General features: G+C 27.5%; 1 protein-coding gene across 3 annotated transcripts in view; it reads left to right on the top strand.

Annotated features, from left to right (window-relative positions):
• The window catches only part of LOC126849606 (BAI1-associated protein 3), a 74,473-nt gene that overhangs the window by 36,721 nt on the left and 18,224 nt on the right, over positions 1 to 19,528 (top strand). For all 3 annotated transcript variants that reach the window (XM_050591593.1, XM_050591602.1, XM_050591610.1), the window contains exon 4: positions 18,757 to 18,928. In XM_050591593.1, the coding sequence (XP_050447550.1) occupies positions 18,757 to 18,928 (172 nt within the window). The remainder of the gene's footprint in view (positions 1 to 18,756; positions 18,929 to 19,528) is intronic.

Here is a 19,528-nt window from a genome sequence, read left to right on the forward strand (position 1 = left end):
ATTTATTCGTTTAAATAAATATTTTTTAGACGACGCGACAACAAAGAAATGACTTTTTATCGTGTGCACTATAAAAAATTGCAGCGATTTTCAAAGCCGGCCGATGAAAAGAATCTATCATTTGTTCCGAATCCGAGAACTACCCCCCTTTCGTCAAAGAGAAAAGATATATCGAGGCCTGGCCATTCGGTGACCTCAATTCGCTCGTAGGGTCGGTAGAAGCCACCGTAATCAAAGGCACTCTTCCAGCATGACATCCTTTGTAGAAGCATTCTCGAGGCCCGGGATCCCACGAAACTGACTTCAGATCAACAAAAGCTATTCGCCGTTTACCGAATTCCGGAACGCTCAATCTGCACGGGGATGTGATATTCTCGTATCGATATATCACAACGTTTCCTAGATCTTCAGAAACGGAAACCGATACATTTAAATTAAATAAAATAAAAATTAATAGTATACTTTGGCATGTATATAAATTCACTGTATGTTAATACAATGACTTTTAACAGTAATTAAACAACAACAATATACCGGATTACAATTCTAGTCACTCCCTAGCTTATTCTTAATAAAAGATCGCTCGTCGTCCTAGATAAAATGACGTGTCTCCCGCTGAGACAACTTACTCGAGACTGGCAAATGAAGTTAAACACAGCAGGTGTAATTTAATCAATGCTGATGACGCTGACGAAGAACCCGCATGAAGGAAGAAAATAGAAAGTGCATTAGATTGTAATGAAAGACGACATTTGTACTGCTTCGGTGACATAACATTATTGCGTTTCGTATTTACTCACGAAACTTTCCATTTTTTTTCGAAATATGGAAGTACAAGAGACTGTGTTTTATGTATAACGCAAGATGTCTTACAAATATGCTGTCAGTAGCAGCATATTGCTTCTCACGACACTTGCATTTGATCTCCCTTTAACAAGGATTTAATCCGTGATTTAACGCTTGGCGACCGGCCAATATACTTCGTATCTCATTTTGTATGCAAGTAGTATTCTGTGCTTCATTCATTTGCTTCCCTTCATTAATTTTCTTAAACTGTTGAATTCTAATTCTTCATTATACTGACAATTAGTTTATATCTGACATTTATTACATGACTTTTAGCTGTATATTACACAATGACGTGAATGCAATCTAAAAGTTAAAATTTCTTTAAGATGTCACACTGAAAAAATCTTAATAAAAGAAGTGTCAAATAAAAGCATTATGTAATAAATCTTTAATACAATTTTATTTTTGTTTTTTATTATAACATTTATTATAATTAATATCGATTAATTATATTATAATATAACAATTGTCGCTTCATAAGACTTTACATTTACGAGGGTTTTTAATTTAATTATATACTTTACATTTTTAAATGCTTATGATATTTTGAATTTTCTTAGATATTAAATTGTGTAAATTAAAATTTTATATCTCTATATGTTTGTAGCTTCTTCTTTCGATCGGAAATAACATCGATCAGATTCTTTTAGCCTGTAAAATCTCTGTGCAGCAGAACTATATTTATTGGATTATTTGTATACTTTAAAAAGATTTAAAAACAAATGACACAAAACGATAAAAAATAAGTTTAAGATAATTTAAGTAAAACGTATAAGCTTTTACAAATCAGAATATTTTTCTCCAATGATCATTATGATACATTACAACGAAATGCGTGTTCAGAGAAACATAAATTTGCTTATTATTGCAGAAAACGTTCTTTGTGACGTTTGTCTAACTTTCCCTCAAGAGAAAAGTCACGGATAATAAAACTGCTCACTTATTACTTTTTTCATAGAATCCGGATTGACGCAATTTAAACAAAAGTAGTTAGTTTATCTTAAACGAAAATGTTCTAGACTTTAGAAAAAAGCTTTTTAATTTTAAAATATTTCTTATTATATATAGATCTATAATCCATATTTATGTGATGAAATATTATTTTATGTCAAGATATGTTTTTTTGTCTCATCAGAACCTAACCTATTATTAAATTTTTATTTGTTACATAAAAAATATTCCCAAAACTCTCTAATAAATTTTTATTCTTTTCATTCTTTCAATAAATTAATTTTAAATTAATTTTAAAAAATATTTTAATTTTTCAAAAATTTAGCTAAAGCTACTTTTAGATGTTTTAAATTTTTTAGTAATTTAAAGATAAATTATTTTAAAAGAATTATACATATTTTTTTCTTTAGCATACGATATAAACATTCAGAAAGATTAGTTACAAAACTCTATTCTGTCAGCAGAATGTAATTGTTTCGAGAAAAGCTTTTGATGTTAGAAGAGTCCTTCAAAGGCGATAGGATTTAGAGGAATAAACAAATATTGTAGTCGATGTGCGTTAATGTTTTTTTGCAGATAAAGATATAAGCCGAGTAGTTATCTCTTTTCTATCCGCTCCTCGATTGTAAACAAGCTTGTAAACATCTCTACGAGAGATCGAACCTTATCTAATTGTGCTCGAGCGTATGTCTATCGATCCGTTCGAGAACACAGGTGTACGTTGATACAATATACCTCTTGTTTAATCGACAATTTCTTGTGTTAACTGTTCGATCAGTTTAATATCAACAATTGATGTTATATTACGAGTATCGGCTATTTATCTATATATATTAGTGTTTAAAAATTTTTTAGAATAGAGATAATCACGTAAATCTTTTTTACATATATATGTAAAATTTATGTGAAATATATCTTCAACATGAAACAAATATATTGAGACATATTTCAGTTCTAAAATAGTAATAGAGATTAAATACTAACACGCAACGGTATTGCAACGATCGTATAAAGTGCTCTTTTATCATCAATTAATAGAGAGAGCATTTATGGAAAATTAACGCCCATTGAAATCAATTTTAGACAATATGTAAATATAATCCAAGTAATTAAATACTGTTAAACATTATAACAAGCAAATTGTGATTTCATTACACCGTAAATTGTTCGTTACAGCTTTTAATATTAATATTAATAATATAACGGATATATTATTACTTTGTTAAATACGTACAAGAACTTTATAAAACAGATATTTTTTCTTTTATTATAATAAATACTTACTATATGATATATTCCGAAATACAAGGAAATATATTAAGAACATAATAACTTCTGAAATGTAAATGCGCAACAAAAGACCATATATGGAAGAAATACATTTACATATTATATATTTTTTTCTTGTATATGTTTTGAGACAAAATGTCATAAATGGTATTTCCCTAATTTTGCTTCACGTCTGTCATTGTTGTCCTCTTTTGTCTTTCTATATTTCAAAATGCAAAAACTATATTACTGTTGAAGATACATGACGAAATTAGTGGCGCAAATTAATTCGTATACTATATTTCAAAATATTTATATGGATTGAGAATTCTCATCTTCTCATTTTTATAAAATTTATTTTATCCTTTATCACCAATAGCTTTTTTCGCGATTTTACGAACTTTGTTTTAAAACGGCATTTTAATAGCTTGAAACTATAGCGACCTGCCAAGGCAATATCGGCGCTTGTCTAATTTGCAATTAGGCCACCACAACATGGTGCAAATTTAGACGCAAAACTGTCAATTCGCAGTTATTTGTCCATTTAATCTCTCAAGATTTAAGCAAAATTTTTAAAATTGGTTATCATATTTTTATATCGTTTGAGTTAAAACTCATTGTCAGTATCTCTCGTGATTAATTAAATAAAAGTTTAATTATTCTATTTTTTATTTGAATACATTTTATTATTAATTCTATTTACTTATTAAAATAAATTTAAAAGTTTATCAAATATCAATATTATTAATATAAAAAAAGCTTTGAGCAAACGGTGAAAAATGCCAACTAATTTAAATATTATTTTACAACAGTTTTTTACGAGTTAAAGATACATGTTATTATCAGATAATTGCACAAGGAAATTGCGTTGCAAGCAATGCTTACTCTGGAATACTTATAAACTTTACAGTTAATGAGAATTTACGACAAGCCGAAGAAACGCCTATCGATATACTATATTGTGGCCATAATCACATTAAGGCTGCTCGTAAATTGCCGAAAGCCTAAGGAAAATGAAGACGGATATGGGTGGAACGTGTTCGTATATTAAAAGTTTTAGCAATTCTTCTTTCTTTAAGAACATCTACTAGAAGCTCAAAGGATTTCTGAATGTTTCTTGTTATATAAAAAGAAACAATCAAGAGAATTTAATAAAAAAAAAGACATTGTAAAAAAATCTCGATTTAGTTTGATAGATATTAAATATTTGTAACATCTGGGATCTTTCAAATATTTGAATATTTAATTTAATTCTTAGTATTTAATTTAATTCTTAATATTTAATTTAATCCCTAATATTTGAGTATTTAATTTAATTCTTAATATTTATTTTCAATTATTCAATTTTCACGTTTTTTTATTTTTTATATGTTTAAAGTTTTACTTCTTTTTACGGATATTAAAGGCAGTGTAAAAATTAAATATTTATAAATATTTATTGTAAATTATTGCATATTTTATTAATTTTTATTATTACTTTATCAATTGTTATGTTGAAATTTGCAAAATTATTATCATTTTGAATTATTGAATATCAGCAGTAAACATCTTGAGCTTATTACAAGAGAAAGCTACTCCATATGCTAACGTGCGTCGAAGCGCCTAATGGACTCGCCGCCATAATTTCCGATCGATAATAATTTATATGAACGTTGCTCTTTAATTTGCGTCATATGACTGCAAAGCAGAATAAATGGAAAGAGAGAGACAAAATAGCTGCACGGATGAAATTACAAACGAGACGTAAAAGGACAAGTAACTGGCGAACGTTCGTAAAAGTGGAAAACACCCGGAAATGGTGGTCCATAACAGGTACAAAAAAGACCGTCGAAAATAACCGTCGCAACTCCGGAACAGCGAATTAACTTCGTAGCATGGTCAGCAACGGGATCATAAAAAAAAAACTTTCTGAAAAGACTTTTAAAGCGTCGACCCCCGTACTTTTACGGTGCATTTATCGTTTATGCGGCGATTTTCCGCGATGCCTTATGAAAACGGAGAATGCTCCGTAAAGCTTCATAAAATTTTAACAAAAAGCGTCTTATATGGAAATCCATTCTGTTCATAAAATGGGACATTATGGTCCTTGAAAACGGGATAAACTCAAACATCCTCTTCTTAGTTGATATAGGTCATCTTGTTCTTATATGCTGATATATTTTTATTTGAAATTGAAATGTGGATATAAAAATAATAAATTAAACACTATGTGCGCTCTAATACATTTATTTTAGAAAAAACTGCTTTTTTGCGAAAATAATGTAATATAATCATTATTCAGAAACTCAATATTATCGATTTAATATTGATCTGATTTTTTTAAATATTTTTTTAAGCTCGGATTTAACGTGAGTATCTGAAGCGGCTTAAAAAAGTAAAGAGAATGTTACAACTTTCTTTTGTATTGTGTATATCTGTAGTATGTAAAATTAAAATGTGTCGGAATTATAGCAATTTTAATTTGTTAATTCAAATGCTTTCTGCAACTTGACCAAAGTTCAAGGATTGTCAGGTTGTTGTTAAAAGGCTCTTCAGGGATAGAGCCGTTGTTGGCAATTAATGTTGGAAACTGCGTTGCTAGCAGCGTGCCGATAAAGGATCCTTGAAATTGTCAAGGAGCATTGCGACGATCCTAAATGCAACATCATTGACAATTGTCACTATTTACAAAATGTTACAATGGATAAAATTTCCTTTAAATATACATATTTATATGGAGGGTGTGTATTTGGTGAACGGAATGATATCTTTTGTATTAAAATAAAAAAGAGTTTTTCTACAATAAAAAAATGATAGAATGTCAATAATGTTTTAATATCTTTACGTCATTAATGATTAAAAAAAAAAATTTTTTAACAACTTAAATTTTTCAAATGTATGGAAAATTAATATTGCTTGAAGCATATTTATCATAAATAAATTCTAAAAGTAAATTAACATTCTTTTTCTAATTTTTTTTAATAATAAATAAAAATATCTTATTTTATAAAAGTCCGCAGTACATTTCTTGATAAAACTTAGTAGTTTTAAAGCTAACGTCATACAAATAAAATAATTTGAGTTTGACACGCAATCCGGCATTTATTTAAATAGCATTCTTAGTTTATCTTGCCAGTAATAACTTTGTAATGAAGTATATATATATATATATATATATATATATATATATATATATATATATATGATATATTACGACTTTTTTATAAAGAGTTAATATCGATTGCAATGTAAGGTTTGGTAGGAAAATTACAGACTTTCTATACATCAAAGATTATTACGACGGACGTAATGCAAACGTTATTTCACTTTCCAACAACCGTCATAAAATATTTACTACGAATAAAGCTTCGCAAAGCTTTTGCTCTGATCTCGCTGGAGCGAATTATGGAGCGAATCGTAGTAGGGTTAGCTGATCTCATTTTGAGGCAAGTAAGGATTTTAACTGAGCGAATCAAATTTCTTAAAGAACATTTTAACAGAGATACTAATTTTATTCCGCATTAATATTCTAACCGGCCAATTAAAATTACGAGATATCGAGACCCATCCATGATTTTTCGATGAAAGATATCTATTTCAGAGAGATAAAAAAATTTCAACCTCACAAGACAATATTGATTGCGGTTAAACTCAGGATAATTGCAGCGAATAAATATTTGTAATAAAATTTTTACAAATTTTCTTTGCATATATAAAAATTTTAAATCTAGCTATTGTTAGCACAGAATGCTTTAATATTCTATTTATGATATTGATTATTATAAAATATTTTTAAAATTAATAATTTATTATTATTATTATTATTTAATATTATTGTTATTATTTAATATTTATTAATTTTTACAAATTAATTACAATAATTTTACAGCAATTTTATTTTACAACGCACGTTTTATAGTATTTAATTTGAAAATTAATTTTAATAACATTTTTTTTAGTCACATTTATATCATTTTATTTATAATCAACTAACAAACGCAGTGCAATTTCTCTTACCCCTTGCTTACATTACTTGCGTTATACAGATTGTGTAAATTTAGCATTTAGAGTGCGATCGTGTGCAAAGGAGAGCCAACAAGTGTCGCGTTTACTTGTAGAATATAATATAAAAGCGACCAAGTGTAACATGCTAGGAAAATATCGGAAAGAAAAGAGTAGCATTTGCCTGTATGATTCTTTATAGCATCCTGTTTTACGGCTATTGCGTTACATGTGGAGTCTTTTACCAGCAGGTTTCAGTCCCAATTCCTAAATTTCTCTCAGTAATTGTAATGATAGCTGACACACATACATACACAACACAGTTATTGAACACATTATTAAACGACAAATTTTTATCTTTTAAAGACGATCCTTATTTATTTCTTATACATAATATCCTGCAAAATTTTATCATGATGTAGTAATTTTCATTCTTTATTTCTAACTAATTGGACACAAATATATACTTATATTTATCAAACCAATATATATTATTTTCTTGAGTAAAATTGAAACAATAAAAACAAATAAACTGAAATAAAAAAATTTTATATTTTATAAATCTGTTAAACATATTTAAAAAAAATAGCTATTTATCAATATATTTTAATCGGCAAATTTAATATAATTAAATATGCAAGAAATCACTGCATTTATATTGTATTTTAAACGTATTCTATTATATTAAAAATATTTATTAAATATTTATAATCATATTCTACTATATTAAAAATATTTATTAGATAATTATTATAATATGTCTATTGTTATAATATATTTATTATTATAATATGCCTATTATTGCAATAACATAGCATAATAACGGAATAAATTTGGAATTAGATTAAAATTAGAAATATATTAAAATAAGTGAAATAAAGAAAATGTGTAAATCAATGAATAATTTTTACATTAAAATTTAATTGTTTTTTATTTTCTCTGCTTTGTCAAATCCTACTTTTAATAAAACTTTAATGCCATTGAGCACTGCTTTATTGCATCAATATCATAGTGGATATTGTAAAGTATAGAATATATATACGGTAGAAATAAAGTATTACATCGAAGCGATCACATACGCTAACGAACAGCAAAAAGTTTCTTTTATCGCACGTTTTGTCGAGAAAACTAGCATGAACCGTCTTAATGCATCAATAAAGGATAGTCAGTTGCTTCTGCAAAGTATTTTTGCAGAATCCCATAACGCAATAGCAGGAGTTTCTTAAATCATTTTCGAGAGCAGCGAAGCATAACTTTTTCGCGCTTCACAAATCCGCAGAGTATTGCTAGAAGTATTATCAGATCGAACATTGTGCATATATACATATGTATGTGTGTCATCGAAAAGAATGAAATAAAATTTTTCTTTTTGATCTTCACGATCTTGTCAATACCATATATTGAAGTAAGAAATAAATCGCTATTTAAAGAAAGTAAGGCATACAAAAAATTAAAATATATTTTAAGCAAACAAGAGAAAGGAGCAAATAAAGGAGGGAGAAAGCAATATCTAAATTATGTTTTAAAATATTAATTTTTGTACACAGAGTTAAATAATTATTATTTTATGTTTATATTTCTTTTCTACAATTATGTGAGTAGCTTTAACTCAAAAGTTTTACGTAGACGATTTTATTTTACGTTACAATTTTATTTTAGTTTGTATTTATACGATTTTACGATTTTATTTTATTTATTAAAATAAGCAAAAAGAAAGAGAAAATAGATATTATTAAATACAAATATTTTTTGCAGTGCGTTATCAGCGGGAAAATTAGATACAGATAAATTAGTGCAAAGGTCAAATGTGTGTGAAAAGAGATGGACGTGTTATATTTCATTGTGACGTGATATATTTCATATATTTTATAAATAAATGAAAAGTTGTGATAGCAGAGCTGATCGTATGGCTTTCACTGTGGGGTGCGAATAGCCATCGTCGATATACATTGTTTATCAGCATGATACACCTAGCTCCCTGATCGATGTCGACCACCGGCGGTTTATCCCGCAGAGACGGCATCAAAAATCTAGCCCCCTTAATGGAAATAATGGTAGGTGGACAAAAGCAGTCTTAAGAAATGTATGGCAGCACGTCCGGCAGTCAAGATAAAAGAACTTATATGAAAGGCAATGTTAAACGGACGTGACTTTCCGATCTCTCTCGAGTCCCTATATACCTTCGACGAATATTTCCATTTTCAGGATAAGATCCTGTCAAAAAAGTTTTTTATCGACAGTATTACGTTAGATTAGATGATCTGTGCGGATTTTCTTTGAAGAACGTTCGTGAGCAGACATTTAAATTGTGAAAAAAAACATCCTTTTTCTGATAAAGAGATATTTCTTTAGGTAAAAATAAGTACTTTAAAAACATATTATTTTTAATTTTATTCCAAATTCCGTTGATTTAGCATTTCTATACACGATTTTAAGAGATACTTTAAGAGAATTTTGATGTTATGTCATGTACATATATTTGTTATGTAATAGTTTCCTACGGAATTTACATGTACTTTAAAATTATAAAATATTTAAATGTAAATGTTCCTGAGCATTATTTTAAGCTTTAAAGAAATATTAAAATATAATAAATTGTTGATTTTATTGTATCTTTAAAATACTAAAAATTTTTTTATTTTTATTTTTATGAATATACAAAGTAACTTTATGATAAATAATCTTCCAATGTTTCCAACAATATTTTTAAATAACCTTTTGAGCACCTACGTTACTTTAATTGTCGTACATGAAATTTTATTATGAGAAAAAAAATTTTATTTTTATTGCGCCACCGGAAAAAAATTAATCCCCTGATTTCATGATAAGACTTCTGCTCCATGGTAGGATAAATTGTTAGACTCGATAAAAGGTCGCTCGCGAAGTTAGACGCGGTAGTTTGCCTCGATTTCCAGAAGTCGTCCAGGTGAAACAACCAAGGTCCCCCAAGATACTTTTAATATCTCCACGAGGGTAAGCTCGTCGTCACGGCCGCGTAAAATTTCTCGTCTTTTTTTTCCTTCGGGGCCGAGTGAAGGGTGAAAAATTGGGATTCGCGCAGGGAGAAGGTACGGACAGATGTAAAGACGGATATTAAATCGATCAATCGAGAGGGGGCGGGAAAGCAGGAGAAGTAGGGCGACCGAATTAACAACGAAGAGAGCGAATAATATACGGTTGATGAGAGGGATATCAAAGGCTCTGTCTTTGACAAAGCAAGAAAAGGTGCCGCAGAATAAATTTATTAATAGAATTCAGGAAAATCACCCAATGCAGCGCGATAGAAATGAGAAATAATGTTTTTGCTGTAAAAGAAAACCAGTTACAGTATGAAATCATCTTTAACTTTCTTCTTTCTTACCAAAGAAAAACTGTTTAACTTATTATTTAAATAAATCAGTTCTTTAAATCTAATATATTATTTTTAGTAGAAAAATAATTTTTCTTTTTTTCTCTTTTTCTTTTTTATTTTTCTATCTTTATATAATTTACTTTTTGAATTATAAATATCATAAAAATATTTTGATTATATTTTAAGATTAAATTGTATATAATAATAAGATAAAGAATATTATAAAAGTTGAAAAAAAATTCTTAAAATTCTTAAATTTATAATGTTGAAACAAGAAATGTAACGTACAATTTTATGATTTATCTTATGATTTAGCACAATCTTAATATACTGCGACAGGTGAATTCTGGAGAGAATTAAAATGCAGATGATGTAGTTGCAGCTTTTAATCTTAATCACAATATATACTTTTTTCTCTCTCGAAAGATTCCTTCGTGAATATCTCGATAACGATCTTAAGAGAAATTCCATAAAAGACTTTGAATTAAAGGAAGAGTACTATCCAAAGGAATGAAATATTGGCTACCTAACACTTGTCGCTACCACCGACTTAATTTGATTCTGAAAAAGAATTTCGATGAAAAAATTTTACTAGAAAATATTAATGAGAGTTCATTTAAAGTAATGGGTATAACATTAAACATTTCTTTTTAGCATTAATATTTTATTAACGTTAAAAAAATATTATAAAAAATTATAAATGTGTGCAAGATAAAATAAAAAATATAAAAATTTATAAATTCAAAATAGTGTAATTAAGAATGTTGCAAGAGAGAACAGAAATAGATCTATTTATATCTTTAATCTGTTTAAAATATTTATAATCTATTTATCTGTTTATATTATTTATTTCTCATAAAATGCAAATGTTTGCGTAAGCAATCAAGTGGAAATCAAGAACTTGCACGTTCCAGTTATATTTTTACTTGCCTCGTGCAGCTTGCTATATAATTTTTTTATTATTGTTTACACGCGAGAAGAGAATCTATCTGCTTATTATTTCTAACTGACGTCGTTGGCTAATACAATGCGTCAATAATATGTTTTTTTTTTTTTTTCAATAATCCGTGAAAGATTGTAGCCATTATGAAGAAATAATTTTTCTGTAATAATGCAAGAATTATTTGTTGAGAGTAAATTTTTTTCGCAAACTGCTTAATTGCTTAATTGCAAAAACGAAAGATCCTTCGACCATCACTAATATTTTATTCGTTTACTTTTTTATTCATTATTGCTCCACGTTTATTTTTCAAACGGCAAAAATTGTTTTTTACTTCTCATAAAAACAAAGAACGCAACAAATCCAGCCGGAATATACATACTTGTTCTGCGTTTATTTATTATAGCTATCACAGACTCTTTTTATTTCATTTTTTTTTAATATTTTTAAAAATTAAAGTTAATTTGCACAATCCAATTGATTCTTATCGTGCGTATTCGAGCTCTCGATTCTTCTAAAATATTCTTCTAAAATATCATTAGAATGCATCATCGACGTGCCACGATCGTCGAAAACTAATTTGAAGGACGAAAGGGACAGAGAGCAGAATTATATCTGGCTTCAGTCGCCCACGACATCGAGAAACGTCATCCGCGGCGAAACACACATATACACGTCAGGAGCTTAAAACCGCCCTCGATGGCCTCCCGAGATATGCGCAAGAGCCGTTTATTAATACTGTATTCCGTCGGAATATACGGCCCTGCTGCTTTGTATAAATTAGCGCAGTGGGGCGCGCTTAACAAGCTGGACGAAGAGGCGTGCTCCTGAAATACGATATCGAGGCTGACCGTCCATCGTAACGAAGACGTGTGCCCACTTATTTCCTCTCTCGTCAGTGAATTCGATTTGGCACGAAGCTCAGGATTATCTTGAAAACAAACATTGTACATATTCCAGTGGAATATCAATGTTTGACACATACGATGTGTCAAGACACATTTAATTTAATCTATTTTATTTTCGACTACTAAATTCTATAGCAATCTGCAAAATCCGAAAAACATTGTACATCTGAGGATTCAAACTAAAATTATTATCTGCGTTATTTTAAATTACAAGTTTATATATTATTTTATTTAAAATAATTTTTATTTATATATAAACTTTCTATAATATATTAAATTATGAACAACACATTCTCAAACGAATAAAATTAAATTAAAAATATTATAAATTTGTTTTAACTACTGCATTAATATAATATAGATTTACAATTATTGTAGAATCACAGCACCAAACATATACATAGATTAATCTAAATTTTGATTACAAAATTTCAGAAATATAAAAATTGAATACATGAATTATATTATAATCCATTAATACAAAGGTTCTCTAAATAAATAAAAATAAATAAAAATATAATATAATATTAAAAATATTCTATTAAAAAAAATTATTTTATTAAAAATATATTGAAATATAAATTTGATAAATATTTATAATGAAAACATAATCTCACAAATCCATGGAATTTAAAATCTGTAGCTTACAGAAACAAAGCGCATAATAAAATCTATAAATTTTTTGTTTCAACGAAATAGAGTCTATTATATAAATTCTTAATGAAAGGAAACGGAACGAGTAATTAACGGTTATCTTTTATTTAAGCAAATGTTAAGATAAATTATGCAAACTTGCCTATTGTTTTTGACGCATAAAATTCTATGTAATTAAAAGACAAAAATAATACTTAAAACTAAAATATTTTATACATATATAATGACATATTTTCTGTTCAGTGGTTAGTTTCTATAGGACAACTCGAATATTTTGATCTTTTGAAAAAGAAGACAATACGCGCGAATACTGAGAATAAAAGAAAGAACCAACAATGAAACTATCCACGAGTAACATACTTCGCTCCAATGAATGATTTCGAAGCTTTAATCTCTGTAGGGAGTGTAAAATAACCATGTTCTCTTACAAGTTGAATCCCGGAAGATCTAGGCAAGCTATTTCAAAACATTTTATGCAATAAAAGAAACGCCACTTTCATACGTAGTTATTAAGCGAATTCGGTTGGATGCACTAGTACACACTGATGCACATAAAGGTAATTGTATACAAATTTCTAATGGCATAAGTAATCAAAGAAGTAAACTAATTAATACTAGAAGTTATTATTATTATTCTTAAATAATGATAATAAATAACGAATAATAATAATAATTCATATTATTATAATTATTTTAATATTTTAACTATTTATTTTTATATTGTAAATTTTTATACGATAATCTTTAATCTCTGTATACCTAGTGCATACTAGTGCATCCAACCAAATTCGCTATAAAAAAAATTCTTATTTAACATATATAAATGCTAAAATAAAGGAATATACAATTTTGAAACTAATACTTTCGCTGATTTGCATTTTTTACATTGTTTTTTTTTGCACTATACACTTATATCGTAAACGAATACTACATAAACAACAAACTTAAAATAATTAAATAATAATTTATAAAGTTTATTTTAAATTGCGCGCATATATTTAAAATCACTTTTATAAATTAACAAATTGATGTATTTATACAAACTTGTGAGTCATATTTATTAATTTAATTTTTGCTGAAAAATTGCTGAAATTTTTGTATATTATATAAATTTATTAACAAATTATAAAATTATATTAAATAATCATCTTTTTAACCAATCGTAAAAAATATTTATAATTCAATTAAAAGATTTTTGTTTTATATATATATATGAAATTTATTAAGTAATTTAATTGACTAATATAATTTATTAATTTCATATAATTGACAAGGAAATTACTATAGTTATTTTTTATAGGGCCAACAAATTGTGACAGCAACGACGCATAAAAATGTTCATGTAACCTGTTTTATTTTTAATTTATCACCCAGTAAGAAATCTTATCGCTTGGTTTTACCTCCGCTTATCACTGCACGATTAATCTTAAGAAAACCGGCGGCGGACTAACGTAACTTTGCAGCACGCTGCAAAGAAGTCATTAAATAACAATTAAACAAATTACAAGTAATCAAATAGATTATGTCAGCTTTGGAAATATTATGCGACACGCAAAATTTAATTACCGCATATAATGCGAACTTATTTAAATAATATAGCAAAAAAGAAATAAAAGAAAAAGAAATAAAATAATAAAAGCAAGTATTTCATTGGGTAGAAATTTTTTATCATAGTTAGTATTAACTAGTTTTTGAAAAAATGAATATATAATTATATGTATTTATGTGATTATAGATAATATAATGAAATTATAAGTATTGAATTATAAAGATAATATAATAGATAATATAATATAATAGATAATATAATAAAATAATAAGTATTAATATACTACTCGTATATTTTATTTATTGAAAGAGTTATAGATTCAAAGAATTTTTGTTTAACAGTAAACAAATTGAAAAATTTGAATTTATTACATTTAATAATATAAATATCTCTTAGAAATGAAAAAGAAAGAAAAACAGAAATTGTAATAATATAAATAAAAATAAAAGTATAGAACAATACGTACCTGCAATGATATTAGCAAAATTACTTACGTTTTCTACCTTAATTAAAGGATCCTGATTTACAAAGCGAGTCTTTGAAAATTGAGTGCTAAAGGTCCAATGGAAAGTCGATGCTGATTGAATTACTATTCAGCGCGCATGCTTTCAACGTTAGAATGACGATGAGAAGAATGTCGTCGATGTCCTGTCGGTTTCCATTAGAAAGATGCCTATGGCTTGTTGTGTTTCTCCGCAGTACTTTTTTTCTCTCATCGTGAACAATACTTTTTACGTGCGCTCACTAGTTCTCTGTAAAAAGCCAGTGGTAACGGCATTATTCTCCTCTCCGTATCTTCTCAGAGACACGCCTTTGTATCCTCGATTTAGATCCCATGCTCGCCATTTTGCTACAATCTTACATTTTTGACATGAAAAGATATTTTACAAATATTGCGAATGATATGAATTTTATGTCGAATAAATAAAATATATTAATCGCGTAGCAGCAAATTGAAATGAGAAAGATGATCAGTTACACGTATTTATTATATATACATGTCATTTCAACTAACAGTCGTTATATAACAATCGTTATAATGTCGATATGTCAATTGGATTTATCGGATATTAAATATAGAAGGAAAAAGATAACAAAACATTTATCAGTTGATTTTCAATAAACTTTTTATTTTGATATTTAATGTATTTTTAACATTAACTCTACTAAAATATCTTATCTTAAAAATTGTTTAAAAGAATAATAATTAATTATTCAATTTCTAATGATAGAAAAAAATCAATTACAAAATATCAATTTATTTAGTTAAAAGAAGATATAAAACTAAAGCATTTTTATGTAACTTTGCTTCAAAACAAATAACAATATTATGATTATATGTATAGGAAAAAAATTAAAATAAAGTAAACATTAAAATTTATCCTGAAAAAATAAAAAATAAAATTTTTAATTTTAGTTAAATGATGTTGTAAATATAAAGTTTACAAGGAGAAGTTGGCGAAATTACTATTATAATTATTTCCAATTAGTAGAAATCAAAACGATATTTGCCAGTGCATGAATTTGCCCTTCGATTTAAATTATATGCATGTGCGACTTTTAAGAGAAATATTTTTTATAAAGCTGACGAGATGAAATTAGTGCGAGTTACGTAATCCTAAATTTTTTACGTCTAGTCGTAATAATTACGGAAATGGAAATAAAACTGCAACTTTTTTACATGGCAATTAAGCCGCAACGCGAAGCGGGTTATTTAAATGCACTGCTAAATCATTTACTTAATTAAAAGTTAAATCAGCAATAGACAGTCATCCAACCTACATTGTCACTCTTTAAAATAATTATAAAAACGTCATTAAAATATGAACTATGAAAATTGCTTGGGGATTATACCTACGTTGATTCATGATTGATGCAAGTTGTAAAAGGGAACTTTGTTAACGTCGTGCATTATGTAAATGACGCGTACAGTTCAAGTTCTATAAGATATAGCTTTTATATTTAGAGCATTTTTTATGGTTAGTTTTCTTGCTATCCTCCTTCTTCTCTGTCCGTAATTTCTTATCAGAGATGTGATTTCTTGTCATAAAGGCTTTAAAATATTACTCGATGTAAGATAAGATTTCTTATTACGATATCTCCAATAATTGGAACTCGTTCAGAGACAGAAGTGATTGCAACTTGTTGAGGCAATGATTATATGAATAACAAGCAATAAGTAATAAATTAAATGGAGTAAGTAACATGATCTAATGTAAAGCTTAATAATAATATATTATTAATTATATATATATATATATATATATATATATATATATAATATATATAATATATTTTATATATAAGTTATTTTATATGGAAGAAAAACATAAATTTTGTTATATATATTATAAGCAAAGAAAATTACAAAATAAATAAAGAATTTCAAGAAAGAAATTAAAAATTTCAAGAAGTCTTCATGTAATCATGAGACATTTACCCCATTTCCGGGGAAGAACTTTGTTTTGGTCTGTGTCCTATACAGCGTATAGAGGAAACTAACAACAAGTATGCTTCGTGCGCCGCAAGTTTAATTTGAGTGATCGTGCATAGAATATATTCTTGCGAGATACCTATCGAAATATTAAAATCTCTATCACCTCTTGGTACAATATGTCTTTTTTAATACCGCCTTCTAAAACCGAGCATTTTGATTTAAATAATCAAACTCTCTTTAACGAAAATCATTATTTTGTAACAAAGGCCGGAGCCATAGAATTATTCCATATGTATACAGTGCAATGCATGTTTTTACAATATTATACAAATTTAAAAAAATAATAAATAAACTGTATAAATGTATAAGGCATAAAAATTTATACCAAAATTTTAATAAAATTTTGCCATTACAAATCTTATACTTAACTAAAACATTTTTTTTATATACAAAACCGTATAAATTAATATTAGACAAAATAAACATCAAGAAACAAGTATGATTAATTATTGTTTTTGTTTAAAAAATTGTGCATACGTCAGGTTAAAATTCCAACGCAGAGAGAACCTCGATAAGCGATCGATAGTTTCGCAAGATTGTGAAACTGGGTGCTCACGCGATGGTGAAAAAATCGTTGGCCTAATAAGTTGATGTGTGAAGTGCGGTAACAGGCGTTATTTATGAACACAAATTTATGAACATACATATTGTACATGCATTAACATAAATCAAGCAAATTTTGCTTGGTTTCCTTGATTGATATTATCAAATATTTAAAGATAAAAGATATATAGCTTTAACTATCATAAATATGTATGACAACAACGCAAAAATAGTACGAATAAATAATTTTAAAAAATTTTATTATGGAATATTAACATCTGTTATTTGAAAATATTTTTTATATGTATTTTATATGTAAATAATATGCATTTATATGATCAATCAATAACAAAATTAAATGAAAATTAGCTTATAAAAGTGACCATGTTTATTGATAAATATGACAGATGCAAAAATATGCATACATTTATTAAAACCTATTAATATTTATTATTAGTTATTTGATATTTTTATATGTATCTGCAATCAAAATGTTCATACAAATATGTATAAATGTTGTGAGACAGAGAGACACAATAAGTCTTATAAAATATAATATTTAATTATTTAATTAAAAGAAATAAGCATAAACTTTATATTATATATTATTGATATTATATATGATATTACATATCATAATTCTTTTTATTATATAATAAACGAGTTTATTATAAGAGTAATAGGCTCATAATATACGCAATTAAAAATTGAGAATATTTGTAGATAAAAGTCAAGGCGCGGTATTAATGCGCAAACTTATTATTGTTAAATTTTAACAAATGTGTATTAAAAATATACGTTTCAAACTGTTTTTTAATTCATCTTTAGTATGCATATAAATATGTAAAAATTAAATTAAAATTTTTAAACGATTTATATTGTAAACCGACGTATACATGTGACGATGGCGTTTGGACGTTATCCACTAATTTATACAGATTCTACGCGGATTTTAGAGAGCCTTCTTTTTCGATTATTTATTTTAATTTGGAATTTGATTGCAACGACAAATGTTGTGCATGTCAAGTTTTAAAATTTTAATTTAATTTTTATGTATTTATATCCGTGCTGGAGATGGCTTAAAAAATGGATGTACATTTTTAATGCACATATGTTAATAAAATTTAATAATAATAAGTTTGAGCACTAATAGCCACGTCCTAGTTATTATCTGTCATTATCTATTCTTTAAAACGAGTTTATATCGTATCATAATTTGCAAAAAAATTATTAGTATTATTAATGTAACTATTAATTACATAGTGTTCAAGAGACAGATGGATCCTTCTTCGAAAGTTTTACTGCGTTGTCCTGGAAGCAAGAAAATCGGAGACTCGTTGTTCTTCAGGAAGTGGAAGCAAGAGCGAAAGAACCGCCACAGCCGTCCAGAGACTCGATTTCAACTTCGCATCCATATCGGCTTAGCAAAAAAGAGGTCAGTATTGCCTGCTTTGTCGCGTTTAATTATATTCTTTTATTTATCTTTTTTTTTAATAAAACGTAAAATTTCCATTCGTTTTACTGTAAACATATATGGCTAAGCTGTGATATATTTCTCGTGCAGGCCAGAATTTTTAATTTGTTTGCAAGCTTTGATGAATGTTATTAATAAATATGAATGTTATTAAATGTCAGAGCGGTTTTCCACACCTTTGCGTCGCGAATCGAATCGCGTGCGGCACAACACCGTTACATTTAGCACGTATTCATTTTGGTTGCAGTGGATTTTGCATGCGAATGAATAGTTACCTCCGTTTTCCGTTTGAAGTATTATCCTAAGTAGATAAAGCCGACCGCGCCGCACTAGTCAGACGTACGCGCTCGCTCGTCGATCGAAATAACAGATAGAGCCCGTAATAAAAGTGCATTTTACCCATATCATTCGTCGTTTCAACTTGTCAACTATAACGCGCGGAAGAATAAAGCTCATATTTCCAATTCGATACGCGTTCGAATTTCAAGCTTTAAAATGCCAATTTCAGATTTAATCATGTAATTTCTTGTTCATTATATATTTATTGGTTCGCATAATTAC

This window comes from Cataglyphis hispanica, chromosome 1 (genome assembly GCF_021464435.1).
Source record: "Cataglyphis hispanica isolate Lineage 1 chromosome 1, ULB_Chis1_1.0, whole genome shotgun sequence".
NCBI classification, from domain to species: Eukaryota; Metazoa; Arthropoda; class Insecta; order Hymenoptera; family Formicidae; genus Cataglyphis; species Cataglyphis hispanica.